This window comes from Lolium rigidum, chromosome 4 (assembly GCF_022539505.1).
Source record: "Lolium rigidum isolate FL_2022 chromosome 4, APGP_CSIRO_Lrig_0.1, whole genome shotgun sequence".
NCBI classification, from domain to species: domain Eukaryota; kingdom Viridiplantae; phylum Streptophyta; class Magnoliopsida; order Poales; family Poaceae; genus Lolium; species Lolium rigidum.
Genome location: NC_061511.1, coordinates 34,566,488 through 34,592,912, shown reverse-complemented (window position 1 = coordinate 34,592,912; position 26,425 = coordinate 34,566,488). Strand labels below are relative to the sequence as shown.

Genomic DNA, 26,425 nt, shown 5'->3' with positions numbered 1-26,425 from the left:
ACATTATATCTGGATCTTGTTTAATGCAAGACGGTTATTCATTCAAGTCTGAGAATAATAGTTGTTCTATTTTTATGAATAATATCTTTTGTGGTCGAGCACCAGAAAAGAATGGTTTATTTCTTTTAGATCTCGATAGTAGTGATACACATATTCATAACATTGATGCTAAGCGAATTAAATTGAATGATAATTCTACTTATATGTGGCACTGTCATCTTGGTCATATTGGAGTGAAACGCATGAAGAAACTCCATACCGATGGATTACTTGAATCACTTGACTTTGAGTCACTTGATAGATGCGAAGCATGTCTAATGGGAAAAATGACTAAGACTCCATTCTCTGGTATTATGGAGCGAGCTACAGACATATTGGAAATCATACATACCGATGTGTGCGGACCAATGAGTGTAGCCTCGCGCGGTGGTTATCGTTATGTTCTAACCTTCACAGATGATTTGAGTAGATATGGGTATATCTATTTAATGAAACATAAATCCGAAACTTTCGAGAAGTTTAAGGAATTCCAAAGTGAAGTAGAAAATCAACATAACAAGAACATTAAATTTCTACGATCTGATCGCGGAGGTGAATATCTGAGTTATGAGTTTGGCATGCATTTAAAGAAATGCGGAATACTTTCACAATTGACACCGCCGGGAACACCACAACGAAACGGTGTGTCCGAACGTCGTAATCGAACTCTCTTAGATATGGTTCGTTCTATGATGTCTCTTACTGATTTACCGTTATCATTTTGGAGTTATGCATTAGAGACATCCGCATTCACTTTAAATAGAGCACCATCAAAATCCGTTGAAACGACACCGTATGAATTATGGTTTAATAAGAAACCTAAGCTGTCGTTCCTTAAAGTTTGGGGTTGCGAAGCCTATGTAAAAAAGTTACAACCGGACAAGCTAGAACCCAAAGTGGAGAAATGTGTCTTCATAGGATACCCTAAGGAAACTATAGGGTACACTTTCTATCACAGATCCGAAGGCAAGATCTTTGTTACTAAGAACGGAACCTTTCTTGAGAAAGAATTTCTCACTAAAGAAGTGACTGGAAGAAAAGTAGAACTCGATGAGATTGATGAATCTTCACTCATTGATCAGAGTAGCGCAGTACCGGAAGATGTTCCTGTGCCGCCTGCACCGTCAACAGAGGAAGCTAATGATGATGATCATGAAACTTCAAACGAGATAACTACTGAATCTCGCAGATCGACAAGGGAACGTGTCACTCCTGATTGGTATGATCCTTGTCTAAATGTCATGATTGTGGACAACAATGATGAAGACCCTGCGACGTATGAAGAAGCGATGATGAGCCCAGATTCCAACAAATGGCAAGAAGCCATGAAATCCGAAATGGGATCCATGTATGATAACAAAGTGTGGACTTTGGTAGACTTACCCGATAGCCGCAAGGCCGTCGAGAATAAATGGATCTTCAAGAGAAAAACAGATGCCGATGGTAATATTACTCGTCTATAAAGCTCGACTTGTCGCAAAGGGTTTCCGACAAATTCAAGGTGTTGACTACGATGAGACTTTCTCACCTGTAGCGAAGCTAAAATCTGTGAGGATTTTGTTAGCAATAGCTGCATTTTTCGATTATGAGATTTGGCGAGATGGATGTCAAAACGGCATTCCTTAATGGAGACATTGAGGAAGAGTTGTATATGGTACAACCCAAAGGTTTTGTCGATCCTAAAAATGCCGACAAAGTATGCAAACTTCAGCGTTCAATTTATGGATCGAAGCAAGCATCAAGAAGTTGGAACCGACGCTTTGATAAGGTGATCAAAGACTTCGGGTTTATACAGAGTGTCATGGAGAGGCCTCGTATTTACAAGAAAGTGAGTGGGAGCTCTGTAGCATTCCTGATATTATATGTAGATGACACATTATTGATTGAGAATGATATAGAACTATTAAGCAGTGTAAAAGGTTATTTGAATAATAGTTTTTAAATGAAAGACCTTGGTGAAGCATCGTATATATTAGGCATCAAGATTTATAGAGATAGATCAAGACGTCTAATAGGGCTATCACAGAGTACATACCCGGACAAGATTCTAAAGAAGTTTAGAATGGACGAAAGTAAGAAAGGATTCTTACCTATGTTACCAGGCAAGGTCTTGAGTAAGACTCAAGGTCCGGCTACGGCAGAAGAAAGAGAAAGGATGAGTCAGATCCCCTATGCCTCGGCAGTAGGCTCTATCATGTATGCCATGCTATGTACTAGACCGGATATAGCACATGATGTTAGTTTGACCAGCAGATATCAAAGTGATCCAGGAATGGAACACTGGACAGCGGTCAAGAATATCCTGAAGTACTTGAAAAGAACTAAGGATATGTTTCTTTGTTATGGAGGTGACCAAGAGCTCGTTGTAACAAGTTACACCGATGCAAGTTGGAACACCGATCCCGATGACTCTAAGTCACGATCCGGGTACGTGTTTATATTGAATGGTGCTGCAAGTAGTCGGGCAAGCTCGAAGCAGTGCACGGTGGCGAAGTCATCAACAGAATCGGAGTACATAGCGGCTTCAGAGGCTTCATCAGAAGCGGTATGGATGAAGAGGTTCATTATAGAGCTCGGTGTGGTTCCTAGTGCATTGGACCCACTAGTCATCTATTGTGACAACATGGGTGCCATCGCCAATGCACAAGAACCAAGGTCACACAAGAGACTGAAGCATATCAAGCTGCGTTATCATTCGATTCGCGAGTACATCGAAGATGGAGAAGTAAAGATTTGCAAAGTACATACTGATCTGAATGTAGCAGATCCGTTGACTAAAGCTCTCCCTAGGGCAAAGCATGACCAACACTAGAATGCAATGGGTGTTAGGTACCTTACAATGTAATCTAGATTATTGACTCTAGTGCAAGTGGGAGATCGTTGGAGATATGCCCAAGAGGCAATAATAAAAGTGGTTATTATATATCTTTATGTTTATGATAAATGTTTATATACCATGCTATAATTGTATTAACCAAAACATTGATACATGTGTGTTATGTAAACAACAATGAGTCCCTAGTAAGCCTCTTAACTAGCTTGTTGATTAATAGATGATTAGTTTCATAATCATGAACATTGGATGTTATTAATAACAAGGTTATATCATTATATGAATTATGTAATGGACACACCCAATTAAGCGTAGCATAAGATCACGTCATTAAGTTATTTGCTATAAGCTTTCGATACATAGTTACCTAGTCCTTATGACCATGAGATCATGTAAATCACTTATGCTCGGAAAGGTACTTTGATTACATCAAACGCCACCGCGTAAATGGGTGGTTATAAAGGTGGGATTAAGTATCCGGAAAGTATGAGTTGAGGCATATGGATCAACAAATGGGATTTGTCCATCCCGATGACGGATAGATATACTCCGGCCCTCTCGGTGGAATGCCGTCTAATGTCTTGCAAGCATATGAATAAGTTCATAAGAGACCACATACCACGGTACGAGTAAAGAGTACTTGTCGAGAGACGAGGTTGAACAAGGTATAGAGTGATACCGATGATCAAACCTCGGACAAGTAAAATATCGCGTGACAAAGGGAATTGGTATCGTATGTGAATGGTTCATTCGATCACTAAGTCATCGTTGAATATGTGGGAGCCATTATGGATCTCCAGTATCCCGCTATTGGTTATTGGTCGGAGAGAGATCTCAACCATGTCTACATAGTTCGCGAACCGTAGGGTGACACACTTAAGGTTTGATGTTGTAATAGTAGAACTTGAATATGGAATGGAGTTCGAAGTATTGTTCGAAGTCTCGGATGGGATCCCGGACATCACGAGGAGTTCCGGAATGGTCCGGAGAATAAGATTCATATATAGGAAGTCATTTTATAAGTTTGAAAATGATCCGGTGCATTTATGGAAGGTTCTAGAAGGTTCTAGAAAAGTCCGGAAGAAATCACTAAGGAAGGAGGAGTCCCGGAGGGACTCCACCTCCCCATGGCCGGCCAACCCTAGAGGGGGGAGTCCAAGGTGGACTCCACCAAGGGGGCCGGCCACCCCCTTCATGGAAGGGTGGGAATCCCACTTGGGTGGGAGTCCCACCTTGGGTAGGTTTCCCTACTACATGGAAGGTTTTGGGTTCGGGTCTTATTCGAAGACTTGTAGTCCAACACTTGGGGTTCCACCTATATAATGAGGGGCATAGGGGAGGGGGCCGGCCACCACAACACCACCACCTTGGCCGCACCCCAAGGAGGCCGGCCGCCCCCTCTCCCAAACCCTAGCCGCCCCACCTCCTCCACCTCTCCCGCACGCTTAGCGAAGCTCCGCCGGAGTTCTCCATCGCCACCGCCACCACGCCGTCGTGCTGCCGGATTCAAGGAGGAGCTACTACTTCCGCTGCCCGTTGGAACGGGGAGAAGGACGTCGTCTTCATCAACACCGAACGTGTGACCGAGTACGGAGGTGCTGCCCGATCGTGGCACCGTGATCAAGATCTTCTACGCGCTTTTGCAAGCGGCAAGTGATCGTCTACCGCAGCAACAAGAGCCTCATCTTGTAGGCTTTGGAAATCTTCAAGGGTGAGTCTCGATGATCTCCTCGTTGCTCCCGTCTTCTAGATTGCATCTTGGCTTGGATTGCGTTCTCGCGGTAGGAAATTTTTTGTTTTCTATGCAACGAATCCCTACAATTATGTGGGTGGACACTCCACTCACAAATTCGAAAGTCCCATAACTGATACAAAACTCCACTAAAAAAATGAAGGGGTTTTCTCCCATAAATGAATAAAACATTTTTAATTCTTTTACTTGATATTTTTTAATTTTTTAATTAACAAACATTAAAATTCAGCCCATTTACCTATAATGATATCCCGAAACAATTCCGGCGATTCTCGAAACAGTCCCTATGATGTCTAAACTTTTCTTCGGTATCCCGTATCCACTCTAAAACGTTGACAAGTCTTAAGTGTGTCACCCTACGATTCGTGAATAATGTGGACATGGTCGACACACCTCTCCGATCAATAATCATCAGCGGGATCTGGAGATCCGTACACTCCTTGAACGACTTTTTCTCCGTTTTTGCCTGCTAGCCGCATGATCGCCTCAGCTGTTGTTTCTTCCGGAAAGTTCAGGCTCCGGCCAGGAGGCTGATCCGTCCGACGGGTACGGACCCATGGTGGAGCATCCAGAAGCTCTAGCTCCAGGATTCCTGCTTGTGGCGGAGTCTTGTCGGAATTTTCCTCCTCGTCTTCATCATCTAGGCCAACTAAGGTCGCGAAGACCTACTTTGGCAGAGACGATTCACCATCAGCTTCCTCAACATCCAACTGTTTGCACCATGCATCGTATTCTTCCGACGGCATAGGTGAGACATCATCTGCAAGTGGGTTGAGGTCGTCGAGTAAGGAGTCATCATTGTCTCCGGCGTCCTCTGGCTGCTCGGATCCATTGTTATCTCCGACATCCTCTAGCTGCATGGCTCCGGCACCCTCCAAGGGAGAGGCGGATCATGGCGTATGTGCGAGGAAGTGCACGAAGTGGCACCTCTGCTTCTCTAACACTTAAGAAACCCAAGTGGATATGTGTTGGTCTTCCACTGTTGTTTCCTGCTAAGGGCGGATAGGATGGGCCTTGAAATTTCCAGATCTAAGGCGGAATTTTCCTTGGGAAACTCCAGCGGCTCAGATCGGATCTTTGCAGCTGCGTCCAGCTCGGCGGTTATCGTAACTGCATTACTTACCAGTGTGTTTCCGCCGGAATCGACGGTTTCACCGATGAAGATGTGTATCCCGCTGATCGGGATGATCGAGAATTTGACGGGATCTGTCCTAGCTGGAATCCAACACTCGTCCGGAGGGACGATCGGAAAGTTTCCGACGTACAAGACGAGCCTCACAACGGTTGTGTCGCTGACGCCTTCAAAGGTGGAACCCGCCCGATTCTGGCCTCCAAACGCCACTGGCCCCACGGTGAGCGCCAACTGTCGTTGCCTACTCGACAATACCCTGGAGGAGGTATCCTCACGGAAGGGGGAAGAAGATGGGGCCAAAGAGCGGAGAGCCATCAGGACGGGAGTACGCGATTTACTCAGCTTCGGAACACGCTGCACGGAGGCAGGCCTACTGCTGCTTGTCTAGAATTATATGAACGCTTTCGCGTTGTTACGATGAGTTGTGGTTGTGCCTCTAGGGTTCCCAGAATACCGCTTATATAGGCGTACAAATATAGAGTTTCTACAGAGAGTTCTATTCAGAATACAAGTTGTCTATCTACGGAATATTACATTGTCGTGCACGTCAAGAATCCGCATATACTTAACTTGTCGTACTGGATCCGGCTTTCTTTATGAGCCTTACCGGATCCGACCCCTGGCGCAAGTCGAGCTGAATTTGGCTCCTTCTTCCTAAGCTAGACATCTTCCATCTTCAATCAACAGTAACTGAACCACCCGGTGGGCTGTATGCCACCGGCGATTTACACAAAAATAACCCTTTGTTGCAACTATAGCACAGACTGACCCTCCGGGCAAACTATTTCACCCATCTAACCCTTTTGTGTGGCGCCCCTCCCATGGGCGCCACACATCCTGCCACGTCGGATCGGCGCACCAGCTCAGCGTCGAGGGCGCCACGTCGGCTGGGAGAGCCACACTACTCTATATATATAATTTCTGTCTAGATATAACAGAAGACTGTGGTAGCTCAATTGGATGAAGCCTTTGCTTCCCAATCCTAGGTCATGAGTTTGAACCTTTGCACCACCTGAATTTATTTTTATTTTAAAAAATTATGCTAGACATTGTAGTATGTTTAAAACATGAAATCTAGCCTCGTACTGTTTTGTAGAGTTTTTTTTTATCTTCTCTTGCTTGCAAACTATATTTGCTTAGCTGTATTTGTTAATATATTTATATAGGTACTCACACCATCTTCCATGCTTCCTAATGTTGATGCCAATGACAGATCTGTGAGTGTGTTAAGCAAGTAAATTTTTGCATGCACTTCGTCTTGATTGATTTTAATTATTTATATCTTATTAATCACTAATTTTTTGCTTGTTTAGTAGTTTGATATGTTTGCTCCTCGAAACAGGCTTTCGCCCCGCTATATTAATATAGCAACCACGATACAACAAGCATGCTGGGGCCGCAGCACAACCAAGCCCAAAGGAACCAACAGAGAAAAAGAAAAAGAAAAAGAATGCCAACACCGGCAGATCGACAAGAACGAGGACAACCCGCGACCGCTGCGCCTCCCAGAAAAGTCCTACCACACTCCTAGCACTCCGAACTACCGCGAACCAAACAACACCTTCAACAAGGAGGACGACGATGACGCCGCTGGCTGTCCGGACTAATCCTAGGGTTTCCCCGGTCCACGGAGGGATTGGGCGAGGGGTACAACCGACGCCCTCCAGAAGGCAAGGCGGCGCCTCGGGCGTCACCGCGACGGCGTCGGCAAGGCCAACAAGGATTTCTCCCAACCCCCAACACCACCACCCCGTTCATCCGAAGTGCTCCGCCCAACCAACCGCCCACAAGCGCGCGCCACCACGATCTTGACGTCGTCCTCGCTGTCTCCCCGGTGGTCCTCGACGCAGGGCCTAGGATGAGGTGACCGAAGATGGCAGGGCCGGGGGAAGCAGCACCATAGCCTAGCGGGAGGGAACTACCTCCACCGCAATCGCGGGAGCCGACCGGACATGGCAGCACGGGACAACCAGGCCCGCCTGGCCCGGTACGCCCACGCCGCCAAGCTGCTGCTAGCCGGCCATGGCGCCGCCGCCACCACCGCCCCATCCACCAAAACCCAGGAACACCGCCGCCGGTCAGGGGGAGCTACGGCCCGCCCAGCCCAGATGGGGCCCGAACTGGCCCAGATCCGGGCGGAGCAAGATCCGCCGCCACCACCCCGGCCGCGCCGTGCCGCCGCCAACGGCGACGCCGCCGCACCTCCGACCACCCCGGCGCGCGGAAACCACGCCGCCGCGCCAGACCGCCGCCGCCTGAGAGCACCGCCGCCGTCCCGAGGCCCCCGCGCCCCCGTCCTAGCCGCGGGTAGAGTCCGGCCCGCCACCGCCGGCACCGCACGGGCAAGGCCCGGCGGCGCACGCCGACGGCGGCGGCAGGGGAGAGAAGGGGAGGGGGTTCTTGCGCTGGAGGCGGAGATGCGCGCCCGGCCGCCGCAGGGGGGCGGCGCGGGTCGCGAGAGGGGAGGGTCGCGGAGATCGTTTGATATGTTTGCTATGACAATGAAACATTTGGTTCTTTATTGGCACTATAATACATAGCTATATCTATTTCTTATGCTAGTAATAGTGACTGAACTGGCCAGCAAAAACCACTCTTACCTCCGGTCGGTTTTTTCTCTTGCACATCTCTAATGCATATTCTTGCAAATTTATTCTATCATATTGTTACCTTCATGTCTAATTCTTCTAGAGACTAGTACGTGTGTAACAGTATAGTTGAAAATGGATTCAATTCGAAATTTACAATTTCTAATGTGTCAGCATCCATTGATTTGCCGTGGTGGAGCATCTTACTTTCGTATGCGTGGCCCACTGTACAACAACGAGTTGACGACGGCCAGCAACCTGGACCCGTGGACCAAGGCGGCCAGATTATGTGGACCATTGTGCAGGAAGCACCTTCGCGGGTGAAATCGTCCATGAGCTCCACAAAACCTCTCGTACGCCGGACTGGTGGCAGACGTAGGCTTCCTTGCACCAGGCATAGAACTATAGAAGGAGTCGACCACTCGAGCTCGTCGATATGCTTGACGAGGCGGCAGAAGAAGCCGTGCACGCGCTCGCAGTCCGCGGTCTACATGCCAGGGAACTGCTCGATGAGTGCGGCCATCAACACTGTGTGAGCTCGCACTCGCAGTGCAGCTGCACGCGCTCCTTCACCAGTGGATACAGCGACATCGTGAACACCCGGTTCTTCCTCCGCCACGCTTGTGCATGTCGTTTCGAGGAAGAACACGGGCAGTATCTGGCTCTTGCGTTGTTCGACGGCAACCCTGCCGGATCGGCGCAGACATGCGGCCTGTTCGACACCTCTCGTCAGTCGACTGGGAGACATCGTTCGTCGAGTCGGCGATCGCGCTCGCGAACCAGCACGCGGTGCTCGGAGGCGGGCTCATCATGATGGTCCTCAACGGCATGTACACAACCACTCAACGGAAACAAGTTTGCACTGACTAGCTCGGCCTGCAACTTTTAGCATGCCTAGCTACATACTTTATCTTGTAACCGATCCCAGCAGCAGAGCGATTAGGACGGGCAACACGATCAATTGCCATTGTGTAGATAACGGATACACGAAGATTTGAGCGCGCCACATCCGACAGTTGAGCTGGGGAAGTTTGCGTTACAGGCTGCGTGTGCGACGGTGCCGCGTGCAAGCAAGAGTAAAAAACTCTACAAAACAGTATGAGGCTAGATTTCATGTTTTAAACATATTACAATGTCTAGCATAATTTTTAAAAATAAAAATAAATTCGGGTGGTGCGGAGGTTCGAACTCATGACCTAGAATTGGAAAGCAAAGGCTTCATCCGATTGAGCTACCACAGTCTTCTGTTATCTCTAGACAGAAATTATATATAGAGAGTAGTGTGGCGCCCCTCCCATGGGCGTCACACATCCTGCCACGTCGGATCGGCGCACCAGCTCAGCGTCGAGGGCGCCACGTCGGCTGGGAGAGTGGCGCCGCAGGCACGGGCGCCACACTGTCATGTGTAGCGCCCATGAGAGGGGCGCCACACAAAAGGGTTAGATGAGTGAAATAGTTTGCCCGGAGGGTCAGTCTGTGCTATAGTTGCAATACAGGGTTATTTTTGTGTAAATCGCCTATGCCACCACCACGGGTCCAACCTGGCTACACTGTAGTCGATGGTACAACTATACCCACAACAGGCGGTCTTGATGGAGCTCGCGCGCGGCTGGAGGTGCTAGGGGCTGTCCCTGGCTCGAACGGTGGCCACGGCCACCAATTCCTGCTTTCCCGCGCGTCCCCTTCCGCTGCCTTGCCGCAATGCCGCTGCTCTCTCTCTCCCTCAGCCAGACGCGGCGGCTCGTTGTGCTCTGTCCGCGAGCGGGCGTTGCTAGCGCTAGCTAGAACATCTCCCTGTGATCCAACCTCTCTAATCAGCGCACGATTTTGGTTATGTAAAAAAGTATAAAAAAGAAAAGTAGAAGTAATGTGAAACACACTTTTGGTGATGTAAAAATTATAAGGCACCTGTTTTTGTGCCCTATTTTACATTATCTAGTGATCTGTACATGATTTCGTTAGTAATGTACTTAAATCATTTACAGCTCTCTCAAAAAAATCATTTACAGCAATATATAACCAGTCGGACAGAGCCAGAGGGTATGACCACTGTAGTAGTAGCACTAAGAAAACAAACAGTATTCACGTACAACCGAGTTGATTATTACTACGTTTTATGAAAACACCACGGAAGCACATAAAATAATATCTGCGAGGCCATGATGCAACGCAGGAACATCATTAGCAAAGCTGCAAGCTATTTAGTTTTGGATACTTGAACAGACTCCAAAATACAAGTTTAAACACTGTTTTTCATGGCCAGATGGTTCAAGCGGAACCGTAACTTTTGAAATCCTAGAAACAAATACTAGTGCCTTCTCCTAACTTCGTAGCAACTCCAATCTGCAACTAGTTACGGTGCAACCCATTTTTTTGTGACACTTTCAAGTTTTTTAAAAAATGCAAACTAAAATTATGAACCTACATTGTGTTGTATCTTGTGCATCTGTAAAATTTCATCCAAAAATATAACCATATGTTTCCTACACAAAAAGAATAAATGATGTGTAAATAGTACATGACACTATTCATCTATGTCTTTTCTTTTTTGCACAGGTCACATATAATCTTATTTTGAAGAAACAAAATTAGTTTACATTTTTCAAAAACTTGGAAGTGTCAAAAAAAAAAAAGAGGTACACCCACAACTAGTTGCAGAATATTCACGCTCCTAACTTAGTAGTAAGAAATATGGGGTATGTTATCTACATTTTTTAGAGACTACTCAAATTTTCAAAGCTTTGCCTCTACCTACGTCCAAAACGGTAAGTTTTCAGAAAGAGTTACTTTGTAATAACGAAATAATGGCATCAAACAGATAGGTCAGAATCAAATTCTGCATCCGGAACATTCTAACAGTATTGCATTCCATGAACTGCGCAATTTCAGGTACAAAAAGGAGGGTTAAGATTTGACCATTTCAGCTGTTAGTGCATTCCTTGAAATGCATGGTTAAAGGTGTGCAACTAAACTAGTTTTGCTAAAACCCTGGACCATGCAGAGTTGTTGGCTGTACACAATCGAAGCGCAAAAAAGAAGGGGTGAGACGATGAGCCCTAAAACTGCTTCCCGGAGAACACTGGGTTACTGTTCCTCCCATACTGAGATGAGCACTGTACTCCTGATCACATGACAATGGCTGACGCAAAGGATCTCTTCCCAATTGAACTGAAACCTGGAACTGACCAGCCAGAGCTCACATTGTAGACCTCCACCTGCAACACAAAGGAAGAAACTGTCCTTGAAAGAGAGCACAGATTTGTGAAGGTAACAGTTACACTTTTGATGCAATTTTCACTTACAGTGTCCAGTATTGCTTCGTTAGACCGCAGACCGCCGAGGACAAACAAGTTATCATCAAAAGTAACTGCCGAGGCGTATCCTCTTGGGTTGCTCATGGGATCGCCCATCTTCCAGGCGTTGAGGCGAGGATCAAAGATCTCAACACTGGAAACCATACTGTCTCCATCATAACCTCCGATAGCATATCTGAAACAGTCAAAAGTCAAAAACCGGTTGTTGCGAAGATTAAAGCCCGAGATGCCATCAGCTCTGTGTTCATGAGATCTAAAACATATGAAAAATTTACTCACAGGACTTCTCCCAAGACAGCTACAGCATGGCATCCTCTCCTTGCATTCATGCTTGGAAGCCGAACCCAGAAACCTTCCCTTGGATCATACCTTTCTGCTGACCTGTAGGTGATGTGATCGTTATTTGATAATGTAATTTAATCATGTACTTCCTCCATGTCATAATATAGGTTATTCAGCATCAAAGAAAAAGAATCTATGTCAGTGACACATTCTAGGTTTGACTACTAATACAAGAAAATTTACCAGCACACTGATATTACCATCAGGAAATATTTTCATAATGTATAATATCTGAGGCAACATATTCTTATAGAAATTGATGACAGAAGTATTTAATTGGTGTCGATACCCTAAAATGAACACTTAAATTGTAATACACATGGAATAATAAAATGGAGGGAAATAGCATGAGATCTTACTGTAAGTACTGGCTACCATCAAATCCGCCAGATGCATAGATGACACCACTTGATTCTGCCGCCCCTAGAGCAAATCGCTGGAAGATAATGCAGCATACTTAAGAGATCAGTGTCAAAATTAGTGAACTACTCTCTTGATAACCCATGTTATACAACTAACTAGAATAATTAATTCAATGACACGTTTTCAGTAATCCCATGTTATACAGCAACAAAATTCTAGATAATGTGTGTAAATGAGGATGCAATGCAGAACTCAATTGGTACAAAGCTATGCAGAAGATGATCAAGTTGAAAGTCCAAAGTAAGCCAATGTCTCCACTGAGCTTATCACAATGCAATTATCACTATTCTAATTAATTAAGTGTCACTTTTCAGTTATCCTAAGTTACATAGCAATACAAATCCAGATAATGTCAGTACATGAGGATGCAATGCAGAACTAATTTAGTATGAGGCTATGCAGAAGATGATCAATTGAAAATCTAAGTAAGCAGATGTCTCTTAGTTGTCCATATTAAGGTCACTGAGCTCATCACATTCAATCATGACTAGACTAGGAGAATTAAGTTAAAAGTTCTCGAAAATGGCAGCAAACATATCAAAGGACACAAGTAATCATTAGACACAACTGGGAGGCTGAGAACGTACAGAGTGCAGCATGGACGGACTGCATATCCACTTCCCAAGAAAAGGATCAAACATCTCAACTTCTGAATAAGTTTGAGTTCCATCTCCTCCACCCATTGCATAAATTTTGCCATTAAGACTTACTCCAGCAAGAGATCCTTTCTCATGGTTCAAACAGGGGCATATCATCCACTCGTTACTCCTTGTATTATAGCATTCCACTACAAGAACAGAGAGTACATAAATGCAGTTTGAAGCCCATAAAAAAAAGTAGGGAAGCACATTGAAATATCAGTGTACCTGTGTTATACCACGAACTACCATCCCCACCACCAAAAACAAATACACAGCCTTCCATTGCAGCAACAGATGCATATGAACGCGGAGAACCCATTGATGTGAGAGGCACCAGGATGTCTTTTTTTGGAGAAAAAGAATCAAGAGATGATAGCCAGGTCACACCATTATAACCACCGATCAGAAATATTGATGGTATGTCCAGGCTATCGCACATGCTTCCTTGAAGAGACAACGAGGAGTCAAATTTGAATTGTAACTCATCGATACGATATTCCAGTTGCTGAACTTTTCTTCCGGAGTCTTTAACTACTTCCTTCAGTGAAATTATTTCTTCATCTGATTTCATCTGGAAAAGAACAGGACCGTAATGAGGATATATGGCAGGAAGCATTAAAATGAAAATACAAAATAGTGTCCAACACATTTTGGATCATGGATATCTGGCACAAAAAGTAAGGTAGGCAGATTTAGTATACCAGCTGACCAGTTCAGTCTGCGGATTGACAGAATAAATAATGCAAAGGTGAAATAGATGGTCCATACAAGAAAACATAATGCTCCCACTAAATGGAATTAATATGCTGAACTGATCACATCAACTATCAGTGGCAATAAAACAGAGCAATGTAACCATAAATGGAATCCCTAATTCCTCATATCATATTAATTTTTATTTTCAATATATATGCAGTGCCCAGTAGGACTCTCTCCCATATACCGCTATAAAAACATAGTGCCCAAGTCCATAAAACCATAGATGATGTGGGATGTAAAATCTTCTCTTCTTTTCTTAATCCAGCAAAGTACTAAGACGCTAATCAACATCCCATAAAGTAATAAAGGCAACAATCAACATTTACAACCCTTGTGTTTGAAAAAAGATGAGGAACCTGATTCTTCTCCAGTGCAGCAGCCTTCTTGGCTAAGACAGTGATGATTCGTAGAAGCTGCACAAGGGAATGAAAAGAATAATGTGAGAGTAATATACATGTTATCAGGCACCAGGTTATTAACTGTAATAAAATAATGAAAAGCAAAATAATGCAAACAAAAGTGAATAACATAGGCACCTCAGCCTTTCCATCATGTTGCTCAAAAGATGTATTATCTTCCACGGTAGCACAAACTGGGTTGCTCGAAAGGCTAGGATTGGCCTGTGTTTCTTCAGTTATGCAATGACCTGGAGCAAGGTTTGCAATGGTTTGTGCTTCTTCAGGTACACAATGATCTTGTCTAGGAAGGCCTACATTGACCTGTGTTTCTTCATCAACATATTCATCTTTGCTAAGGCTTCCCTTGACATGTGTTTCTTCAGGTACATATTCTTCTTGACGAGGAAGGTTTGTATTGACTTGTGTTTCTTCAGCAACATATTCACCTTGATTAGGAAGACTTGCATTCACACATGTTTCTACAGGTACATGCTCATCTTGACTAGAAAAGTTTGCATTGATCTGTGCTTCTTCAGGTACATATTCACCCTGACCAGAAAGGTTCGCAGTAACCTGTGCTTCTTCAGGTACATGTTCACCCTGACCAGAAAGGTTTGCATTAACCAGTGTTTCTTGAGGTACATGTGCATCTGGACTAGAATAAGCAAAATCCTGAGAAGATAGTGCTGCCTGCTGTCGTAAGTCAAACAACTCCTTCAGTTTTTTCAGGATAGACGATCTTTCAAGCTGTACGGCAACATCATCTGGTTCATTCTGAACCTCATTGCCTATTCCATCGTGCGAGTTCACAAGCATGTCTTCATCAGAAGTGTTAGTTCCTCCATTCACAGAATTGACAACCAGTTGACTGCACTTCATAAGCTCCATACCTTCAGCAACAGTTTTGTATGAGGAATGTTGACTGACATCATCTGGATCTGAACTAAGACCAAACTGCTGCTGAAGAACATTGTCATCCAAATCCTCCCAGTCAGAAACTAGCTCTCCAGATGCCTTCTCACCAGTGTTGCTATCTGATGTTGCACTAGCACTAGCACTACCACTGTCCGCGTCAGAATCAACCCAATCATCTAGAACAGTTCCAGCTGAACTTGACAGAACACTAAATGGATTGATGTCCTTTGATTTGGCTGTGCCTTTCTTCTGGTTAGGAGTAACTGATGCCATCCTTTTAGTTGATGGTAAAGAACTTGACAGAACGCGAAATGAATTGATGTCCTTTGAATTGGCTGTGCCTTTCTCTTGGTTAGCAATAACTGATGTCATCCTTCTTGTTGATTGTAAAGGTACATCTAGACTTCTTTTGCTTGGAACAGCTTGGACTTGCTTGACACCAACTGACTTGAACAAAGCAATTAAAGCTCTAGTTTGTGCATGATCCAGCTCAAAATAGAAGTAGTGATGGGTATAATAGTTATCTTGAATCACTTTTTTGTACTGGGCCTCAAGCAGTGGCGAATAGCGAGTCCTTGTGCAAATACGAACCTTACAAACACAAGCAGTTGCTTTACATTAGCATGATAAACTGGAACAAACTTACTTATATACATACACCAAACAAACAATGAACAAGGTTTAGATATTCACAATTTATCGATACCTGTGCAGGAAAAGGTGTCCGTAAAGTGCCATCATTACTCCAAGCATATGGATCGATAGAGTTCTGGCCAGGACTAGCAGCCTCAAAAACACCATGCAGCTTTCTGTCAGTGTAATTGAATAGAAACAAAGGTAGGCCAGCTTTCACATTCCTCACATATGAATAATGCAACGCAGGCAGACCTATAACACAAACAGAGCAAACTAATTAAGGTGGGAAATTCAACAAAAAACTAAGGCTATACAAGTCTGTATTTCATAAACAAACATATTGCATCACTATAGATAGTCTATATTGTCTTAGCAAAACTAACAGGATATTTTCAATCACCGAATGATGCTATGAAAAAATAAAATATATGAGTAAGGCAAGCGCTGAAAGGTGGGTTTCACAAACCAAATAGCTGTTTACTGAAGCACTCTTCAATTGTTTCATGCTTGCAACCAAAGATCACTCCTCCTAGCTGGTTTTCCCGGAGATTACGAGTCTGTACTGCAGTCTGCATTGCACGATCTTGGGGCTGTCTTTCTTCGAACACCCTGGGATTCACAATATTTCAAAGTATACAAACGACACAGTCAGCACTCAGCAGATGCAAGGATACGAATTTAATAAATGTGGATATTAATTCATATTCAAGGGAGAACTAGAACACAAAGACTCAAAAATTGGCGACATATGTTTTTCACACTGCAAACTTTAGGCGGGATGTACAAATCAGAATTGTTACGCAAGGAACCAGATAAAACCAGTATTGGTACAACAGTTTGTCAAGGAGCATTCCACACTTATAAAAACATTTAACTATGGTAGATGCAAGGATATGAACTCATATCCCTGTGGTTCACAATTTTACAAAGTGTGCAAACCACACAGTCAGTAGATGCAAGGATGCAAATTTTAATAGATGTAGATATGAACTCGCATTCAAGAGAGAACTAAAACACAAAGACTCAACAATTGGCGACATATGCTTTTCAGCAAACAACTTTAGGAGGGATGTACAAATCAGCATTGTTATGCCAAGATATAACTAGATAAAACCAGTTTTAGTTCAACAGCTGGTTAAGGAGCATTCCACGTTTATTAAATCACTCAACTAAAGTAGATGCAAGTATACAAACTCATATTGAAGGAACATTCCACGCCAAGAAAACCCTGTGGTTCGCAATTTTTCCAAGTATGCAAACCACACATTTAGTAGATTCAAGTATGTAAGTTTAATAGCTGTGGATATGAACTCATATTCAAGTGAGAATAAAAACACAAAGACTGGACAACTGGCTACATGTGCTTTTCACACTGGAAACAACTTTAGGCGGGATTTAGAAATCAGTATTGTTATGCAAGGATGTAACCAGATAAAACCAGTATTAGTACAACAGCTGGTCAAGGAGCATTATGCTCTTATAAATCATTTAACTCTGGTTGATGCAAAGATATGAACTCATATCCCTGTGGTTCACATTTTTTCAAAGTGTGCAAACCACACAGTCAGAAGATGCAAGGATGCAAATTTAATAGATCTGGATATGAACGCATATTCAAGAGAGAACCAGAACACAAAGACTCAATAGTTGGCGACATATGCTTTTCACACTGCAAACAACTTTAGGAGGGATGTACAAACCAGCATTGTTATGCCAAGATGTAACCAGATAAAACCAGTATTAGTTCAACAGTTGGTCAAGGAGCATTCCAGGCTTATAAAATCATTTAACAAAAGTAGATGCAAGGATATGAACTCATATTGAAGGAACATTCCACGCCAAGGAAAACCCTGTGGTTCACAATTTGTCCAAGTATGCAAACCACACATTTAGTAGATTCAAGGATGTAAGTTTAATAGCTGTGGATATGAACTCATATTCAAGTGAGAATAAAAACACAAAGACTCGACAACTGGCTTATGTGCTTTTCACATTGCAAACAACTTTAGGCGGGATTTAGAAATCAGCATTGTTATGCAAGGATGTAACCAGATAAAACCAGTATTAGTACAACAGTTGGTCAAGGAGCATATAAATCATTTAACTATGGTTGATGCAAAGATTTGAACTCATATCCCTGTGGTTCACAATTTTTTAAAGTGTGCAAACCACACAGTCAGTAGATGCAAGGATGCAAATTTAATAGATGTGGATATGAACTCATGTTCAAGAGAGAACCAGAACACAAAGACTCAATAGTTGGCGACATGCTTTTCACACTGCAAACAACTTTAGGAGAGATGTAAAACCCAGCATTGTTATGCCAAGATGTAACCAGATAAAACCAGTATTAGTTCAACAGTTGGTCAAGGAGCATTCCAGGCTTATAAAATCATTTAACAAAAGTAGATGCAGGGATATGAACTCATATTGAAGGAACATTCCACGCCAAGGAAAACCCTGTGGGTTCACAATTTCTCCAAGTATGCTGCAAACCATGCATTTAATAGATTGAAGGATGCAAATTTAATAGATGTGGATATGAACCCATATTAAAGAGGGAATAAAAACACAAAGACTCGACAACTGGCGACATGTGTTTTTCACACTGCAAACAACTCTAGGCGGGACATAGAAATCCGCATTGTTTCTTTGGTAGAGAAATCAGCATTGTTATGTCAAGGATGTAAAATAATAATACCGTTATTAGTTCAATAGTTGGGCAAGGAACATTCCACACTTACAAAATCATTTAACTTTAGAGCAGACTGAAACAAGAACTCCAAGTCAACACAGTGCCATGGCAGCAAGTAAGACTGTTGACAACGTCTCCAAGCTGAAACCCAAATCACACACACCACAACAGAAGACTTCAACTACAACAATGCCGCTACACAGTTTGATCAACAAGAATTCAATGGTCGGCCAATGCAGCACCTCAGAAACAAGCATCTTAATGGACCAGCTCGAAGACTGAATTCAGTCTCATAAACAGACCCCAAATTACCATCCAAGCATCAGGAATCTCACAAAACTACCGAATAGATACATCTTAGAAGTACGCACTGACTGAAGCCACATATGAAGCAACTGTACATCGCCCATAAATGGAAACGACATATTAAGTCATTCACTACCAGACAAGTACAACAAAATCAACATGCAACCGCCATCTCATCACAAATCAATTAACCACGCAAGCGACCGACCTTCCAGGACCATATCCGGTACCCACAAGCGCATCCAAAAATTTCTAGCCGCCGCACCCAGAACCCACAAATCCACAAAATTAATAACCGCGGGGTAAAAAAGAAAAAGAGGAACCCCAAACATTTCGCGCTAGCTTGGGCACCGACACGAAATCCACCGAAACCAGCGCCATCCCGTGCGGGGAATCGCCGCATAAGCACAGAAACAGTCGCGATTGACACAAACCGAAACCCTAACCCCCGCGGAACCCGAACCCCCGCGCGCTCTAAAACGCTAACCCCTGGTGATCAGCGGCGCTAAACCCCCGAAAAAGGTGGTAACTAACTAACCCCTAAACCAAAACCGCGAAACCCTCAACCCGTCGCGCCCCGACGACCGGCATTCGCGCACCGTCGCACGGGAACGACGGAACGGCGGGAACCCTAGAACGACCGAAGATCTCGCCCCAAAAAAACACTGGAAAAAATTCACCAAAAAAAGGGCAAAATTGGGGAGGAAACAGAGCCGTGGCGCCGCCGCGAAACCGTACCGCGACGAGCCCCGCGGCGGCGCTCGATTGTAGAGAAGCGCGAGGAGGGATCGATCGGTGCGGGGGATGGTTGGGGCCTCACCTGATCGCTTGGCTTGGGTTCCCGGAGAAGAGAAGGCCCCTCCTTTTGGTTGCGTTTTCCCCTTCTCCCCCTCTCTCTCTGTCTATGTACTGTGCCGCGGCGCAGTGTGTGTGAGGAGAGGAGAGCGATGATTATTTGTGTAGGTGGTGCCGTGGTGGGGTGGGGATTACCACGGCGGTCACTGCGCGGTCTCTGCGGGTCAGAGGTGATGGGGAGTGGTTGAGTCACTGACAGGTGGGGCCGACTATGGAATCTCCCACGACATTGTTATATTCAACAAAAAAATTACTTTTCAGAAATTAAATTTTGTTCAATTGCTAGCCATTCTACTAATAGCAATCCAAGATTAGAATGCCAAGTTTTGAGCTCAAACTTGTATTTATGTGTATGTAGTTCGAACCACTTAATAATGAATTTAAATCAAGTAAAGTTAAATCGGGAAAAGTAGGAAACAAATAATGCAGTAGTACTTAATTATTACCAATTCATCTACAATTTGTACTACTATATTCAAATTAGACTACACCTCCTCGTACGTCGAATCCGTATCATACCTATTCATCTACATTTTGTAATACTGCATTCAAATTAGACTACACCTATATGCTATAGTGCAAACAAATGAACTAGAAAAGGAACAATAAAATTACCTTGTGGGTAAATTGTCGAACACCTTGTGGACGGGGCGGAGACGAGGGGTAGGTGCAGCCGAAATCGACGATGCGAGCTCGTCTGGGGGCGCTTGAGGTCGCGATGGTGGCGCCTGAGATCGCGGCGGGGGCGCGTGTGGCCGACGGCGGGGGCGCATGAGCTCGCGGTAGTGGCGCGGGACGACGTCATGCTCCGGCCGCCCGCGGAGGTTAGGCGGCGCGGGCGGGGCATCCAAGGCCGGTCGGGGGCACCGGCGTGTGTGGCGAAGCTCGTCCGCACCACGAATCGTCGGCGTTGGCATTCCAAGGCTTGGCCACATCGGAGGAAGAAGATGTGTGAAGTAGATCTGGATCTGCCGACGAGACTGAGGGCGGGACGACGCTCAATTTGGCAGCAAGGAAGCTTGCGCCAAAGAGAAAAGGAGGGGCAGGGTAGAGGAGAAGCTCACGGAAGGCGGCGCATAGGCCGAACGACGGCGAGAGAGGTCTTCGCGGCGAATTTGCGCGCACGAGATAGGGCCTCCTGCGTCAGTTTTGGCAACTACCAGGTTTGGCTCGTGGGTTCGCAAATATGACAATTTAGGTGACCATTTTATTTGGCTCCTTATAAATAGTCTTGAGACCACTTATATAAATTCTATTGGAGCTACATTTTTGACACAAATTACTAAATCCAGTTTTCGCAATTGGTGTGAATTATGCGGAGACCGCTGGAGATGCTCTTAGCTGCTAATTGACTAACCTTTGGGTGTGTTACTCCATCAACATCAAAATGTTTGGCGTTTTCCAGCTAGCAAAATATATTTTTCCAACTTTTGAGGGCATATTATGTGGCAAAGACTAATGTTGTTGTTTAGCAATTGTGGCAGGACCACAATAGTGCATTGTGCCCATGTCTTATATCTTCCTTTTCAGAAGAAAATGCCAACTTTGGTCTTTTGTTTCAGAACCCAAACTAGTATTTCCTCGTCCCTACACCCCTATATGCTAAATCTAGATCTAGAATATTAGTTCGGTGTGTATCTCCTACTATTATTCATAATTTTTTAGACCTGAACATGTTGACACGACAAATGTAAATTTCTACTGAAATTGAAAAAAAAACATGTTACATAAATCAACCATGGTGTCGATGGGAACGAAAGGCTGGGAAGGTGGTTGAATAACACAGTGGAACATGAGGACACGAAGGCTCACCACCGCATGGTCAGGTTTGACACGAGCTACCATGAGGAAGAAAAAAATGAAGAAAAGCGGTTTAGATTTGGGTTCAAGATTATTGCGGCTAAATAAGATTTGTACCACAATTCATCAATCTCAGATTAATAGATAAATGTAATCGTGTGGGCAACTAACCATGGTGTCACGAATTCTCCTAGGTTCTTCCCTCTGCTAGTCCCTACTGAATATAAATATAGTGCATAGCCTCTTTCCATCAGATCGGACTTTTGAAAAACTTGGATAGTGCATCAATCTTATATGGTATCAGAGCCAAGAGGTCTCAAGTTCGAGACCCTACTCGCGCAGTATTAAAAACATAAAGAAAAAAGATTTTGCGACATGTGCACCGAACCCACGCTAAGAACTAAAATAGCCTAAACGTGAGGGGGAGTGTTGAATATAAATATAGTGCATAGTCTCTTTCTATCAGATCGGTCTGTTGGAAAACTTGGCTAGTGCATCAATCTTATAGTCCCTCCTCACACCATTTCCATTTTCTGTGTTTATTGTTGTGGGTTTCTTTTGTGAATTATCACGTTAAAAGGATCATCGAGGATAAGAGAGAAGGCAGCTTCCTCCAAAAAGGTTGGGATGGCAACATAGTTTGCAGTGAAGATTATCAACATCATTGCTATTTGGTTTACATTCATGTAGAGAGCTGATAGCAGGTTGTTAGGATGTGGAGATGGGGGTAGTAGTAGGTGGAGTATTTTGTGTAGAGCAATGCAACAAGATTGAAACTAGGAAGCGGGGTTATTCCCATGTAGGTCATAAATACTTTTGGTGGGATAGTTGAGATGGTTTTGTCTCATTATAAACATAATTGTGTGTTTTGAAGTTGAAATTGTAGGTTCACAAACTTCATGTTTGATTCGTTAATTGTGCCTATGTACCACCTAACGACCGTATTCACATGGAATAGAAAAATTGAATGACAAATTAATAATTTATCGCTGCATAGTCATTTCATCGAGTTACCTTCCTTAACTAGATCATGCATGCGTGTGTTGTCGCGCCCACCCATTTTCTTGCAAAAATGTTTCAAAAACTTGGAAATACAAACCTATTTTTACATTTAGAACTAATACTCACATAATTGTTTTTATTTTTTCTATTTCTCTAGATCACATTCTTGACAAGATGCAAAGAATGTACAGGGCAAAACATTACAAACCATGTCGTCTAAAGGCCCAAATCTTCTACTCTTGCGCATCATTGAACTCTACTATTCATGTTCTTGCAGCTACAAATATTGCATTGTTGAGCGCTACTGCACTTAATATGTAATGAATAAATATAAAAGTCAATATGAAGTGCAACAATGAAACTAAAAATGTCCCTCGCAAGTCGCGACCAACCCGAGCAGAAACTACCATATTAGAAATATGCAAGGATTGGAACCACCATCTGAGAAATTGGAATATGTAAAGTGTTGTTAGTATTGACCATCATCCATGGATTATGTTTGAACTAGTTGATTCCCCGCGCGTTGCGGCGGCCAATAGAGATGATTTTTATCTATGCTATAACATGTAATCTGTGAAGCCCCATGATTACTTGCAATTGAAGGCAGGTCATAAATTTATTATTATATGAAAACTATCTTTATCTAATAGTGCTAATATAGTAACAAATAACTACTGTACTATTCTACTGGTCACCTGTTCGTCATCACAGAGAAGGGACTCAAAAATTGAAGTTGAAATGTTGCGTAGCTAAAAACATATTCAATAAATATGCAGAAATAATAAGCATATATCATCGAATACAATGTCATAATCATATAGAAGGTAAAGAGGTGGGGTAGCAAATTAACGTTTTGCTACAATAAAGATTAGAACATATAAGAGGCATACATCGTTGCATACTGAAAAGAATTATTCACACTGTCTCATAATATACTTGTGCCATGAAATATGATTTTTAAAACTATTGGCGGCACTTGTTTTATCAGACTTTTTGCACATGCAAACTACATATATACCAAACAGATCAATTGGTATATAAATGTGTATGTGGTATATGCTAAAAGCTATCCGTTCGCTTCGATCTAGTCCACTTGATTTTACAACATATCTAAATCCCCACTGATCAGCAAAATGTAATCAACAACAACAATAATTGGAGAACCAATATGATGAATGTTCTCGAGATAATAAGCAGACCTGGCATATCCCACGCTAATCTTATGGTAAATGTTCTTGAGAAAATAAGAAACCCTGACACATGCCACGCTAAGCTGCAAAATAAAACAACTATTATTAGAGCAACTACTGCACGCAGGCATGACATACATCTAGCAATGAAAATAGCAATTAAAAAAACGCTCTAATCACATATAAAAATGCTACCGATTTGTTTTCCAAAGTAGAAAAGGATAGACCCAATACGGATGCAAAAAATCCGTGTAACAGATCAACCGATGGCATGGTTTCACCTGATTTATGTTTTAGCTCTATTTGTGCACATCACCACATAGGTCAAGGATCATATTCCCTCGATTCCTTCACCTTCTCCCTATGCCTACCAGCTGCTTCAGTCTTGATGTTCTGCCATACGTGTATGTAACTTGGTATGAGGATGTGAAGAAGAGATGGGATTAGGGAGGTCGAGAAAATTTCTGCTCAGCGATCGCCCTTATATATCCTTATGGTCAGACGCTTCAGATGGAATGAATACATGAAACGGGTGCATGCAGGTAAATTAAATCTTGCGTGCGTCCGCCATAGAATTAAATCGCATGTGCATCACTTGGAGAATACTGATCGGCTTGAGTGTCTGTTTGGTTGGGTAGATGTAGAAGCCACAACGTTTTTTTTCCTTTTTAGATATATATAAATAAAAAATAAGTGGATGATGTGTCAGTGATGCATGTGTAAACTAATGACCTTAGATTTGAAATCCGATGGCTATGAACAATTAGGGTGATGTGGCTGCATAAGGTTTGAGCTTGCAAACATTAAATGCATTTTAGTGGGGATGAACTTTATAGATATTATAGATAAAAACAATATAAGTGACTTTAGTTAGTTACATCAACAAAATACAAGATAAAAGAAAAGGTATTAAACCCACTTGACTTATGGAACCAATAATTAAAATCTGAGCTCACCTCTATATGTTCTTGGACTTATCTACATCACACCAGATGGTTTTGTTATCCACTTATCCTAGCATAGTTCAGCAACGAGAATCTTGTATGAAATTGAAATAAAATACTAATTAACACTCATACCTTCAAAAAGTACACTCAGATTATCGTGAAAGACACAAATAATTCTCTTTCTAATCAAGATCTTTTTATGAAAACAAGTATAAACCTCTATAGATTACAAACAAGTTAGCTGGCACGTAAACTTGGGTGAGAGTGGAATGCCATTGTCATGCAGGTCAGATTTTGTGTTTCTAAAATAATGAAAGAACTAGCTCTCAATCAATACTAACATAGCAATAAAAATTACATGATTTGAATGCCTAACAAACAATTACCTGATGACGTGGGCATAACCCTTCGGGTACTCGACATTGCCATACCCGGTGCAAACTATGAAGGTGGACCAGCACGAGGACTCGACAAGCTGGACCTGCACGCGCCTCAACTTGGACTACAAGGAAAGAAGACTCCAATATGAATCCTACTAGGACTCTTGTAAACCCTAGTTTGGCTGATATATAAAGCCAGGCAGGGGCACCCCTTAGGACACACACAATCAGAAACATAATTATAGAGGCGACACGCCTAGAAACCGCAACCCGTGGATTAGAACTAGACTAGATCCAACAACTCCGCCTATGGCGGCCCCCTGTATACATATATTCATATAGTGGATTGCTAGCAGGACGTAGCGATCCTCCACCGTGGGGACGTGAACCTGGGTACGACGTGTACCGCCTCGCTCCCGGAACTTCCGTCGTCGCCTTTCTCTAAAAACCCAAGCCCCTCATGGTGGGCATTGCCGAGGAACCGCCTCGACAATTGGCGCCGTCTGTGGGAAACGCGACGACTGGATTTTGTCATCCGGGCGAGATCCGTCAGAATTCATCTACATCATCATCAACAGCGTCGAAGATCACATCTAGCGTCATGATTCAAGGGCTGGCAGATTCTCCGTGCATCGAAGTTGAGCTACACTCCGACGCAGAGCCAACAGCTTTTCCGCCATAACAAACCAAAAAATCTTCGCTGTTTGCGGAGCACCCGAAGACCAGGTCGATCAAACCTGGAACAAGATGCTGGATCGGTTCTGCCAGTATCCGGCGACAAAGTAAGCCAATCTATGGCCGTGAACCAGAAACAATGGAAGGATCAGGTGCCAAGAGAAGGAAATCCAGATCGGGTCTTCAAGTACTGCACGTTTTCTAAAATAGCTTGGAAAACCATGTACGACAGCTCAAACCAACAACAAAAAAAGGGGAAGGAAACGACCGCACGTGAAGATGAGAAGCGCACGTCCCTGCTAACATAGATTTAGCAGCCAGTTCGCAAGTTACATGCATCAGCCTACCATCGGATACTACGTCGGGAAGAAAATAAAACAGAGTTACAGACCAGCCGCTACTCCACATGATCATATCGCTATATCTGCTGGAATTACGAGAACAAGTTTACGGACGCTAGATGACGGGATCAGAAGCTAGAAGCTGGACCGATCAATGATCAAGCTATCTCGGTCTCGTCATCCCGAACCTGCTATTTCAGCGCCCCATCAAGTTCGTCAAACGACGAACATTCGACATAAAAATTACCAGGTGCTATATTTCCAATTAATTGCTACTTGCAAATTTATTTCGCCAAATATTTTTGGTTCGTATTGCTATTTGCGCGCAGTTTTTGCGCCGTAATATGACTGCAGATCGGAACAAGCTTCAACTGCTTCACCGTGCACAGACGTCACGCTTGGGGCTCGCTCGTTGCATCACCGACTTGATATATTCGGAAGCTCGCCCGTCGACTGCCCTG

General features: G+C 43.6%; 1 protein-coding gene across 1 annotated transcript; it reads right to left on the bottom strand.

The window, feature by feature from the left end:
• Positions 1 to 11,179: 11,179 nt before the first annotated feature.
• LOC124648940 lies at positions 11,180 to 16,398 on the bottom strand. The gene is made up of 10 exons (XM_047188620.1): positions 16,240 to 16,398; positions 15,844 to 16,025; positions 14,361 to 15,728; positions 14,181 to 14,237; positions 13,291 to 13,636; positions 13,012 to 13,211; positions 12,361 to 12,437; positions 11,939 to 12,040; positions 11,648 to 11,834; positions 11,180 to 11,560 (listed from the first exon to the last, which is right to left on the bottom strand). The coding sequence occupies exons 1-10, from the start codon at positions 16,346 to 16,348 to the stop codon at positions 11,471 to 11,473; spliced, it is 2,718 nt and encodes a 905-aa protein (XP_047044576.1). The 5' UTR covers positions 16,349 to 16,398; the 3' UTR covers positions 11,180 to 11,470.
• Positions 16,399 to 26,425: the final 10,027 nt, after the last annotated feature.

Excerpts from the sequence above, each read along its gene's own strand:
- LOC124648940 (XM_047188620.1), bottom strand. The coding sequence starts at position 16,348 with ATGCAGACTGCAGTACAGACTCGTAATCTCCGGGAAAACCAGCTAGGA. Across the intron at positions 14,238-14,360 it reads AACATGATGGAAAGGCTGAG|CTTCTACGAATCATCACTGT; the intron begins GTGCCTATGTTA and ends TCCCTTGTGCAG. Across the intron at positions 13,212-13,290 it reads TAGTTCGTGGTATAACACAG|TGGAATGCTATAATACAAGG; the intron begins GTACACTGATAT and ends CTGTTCTTGTAG.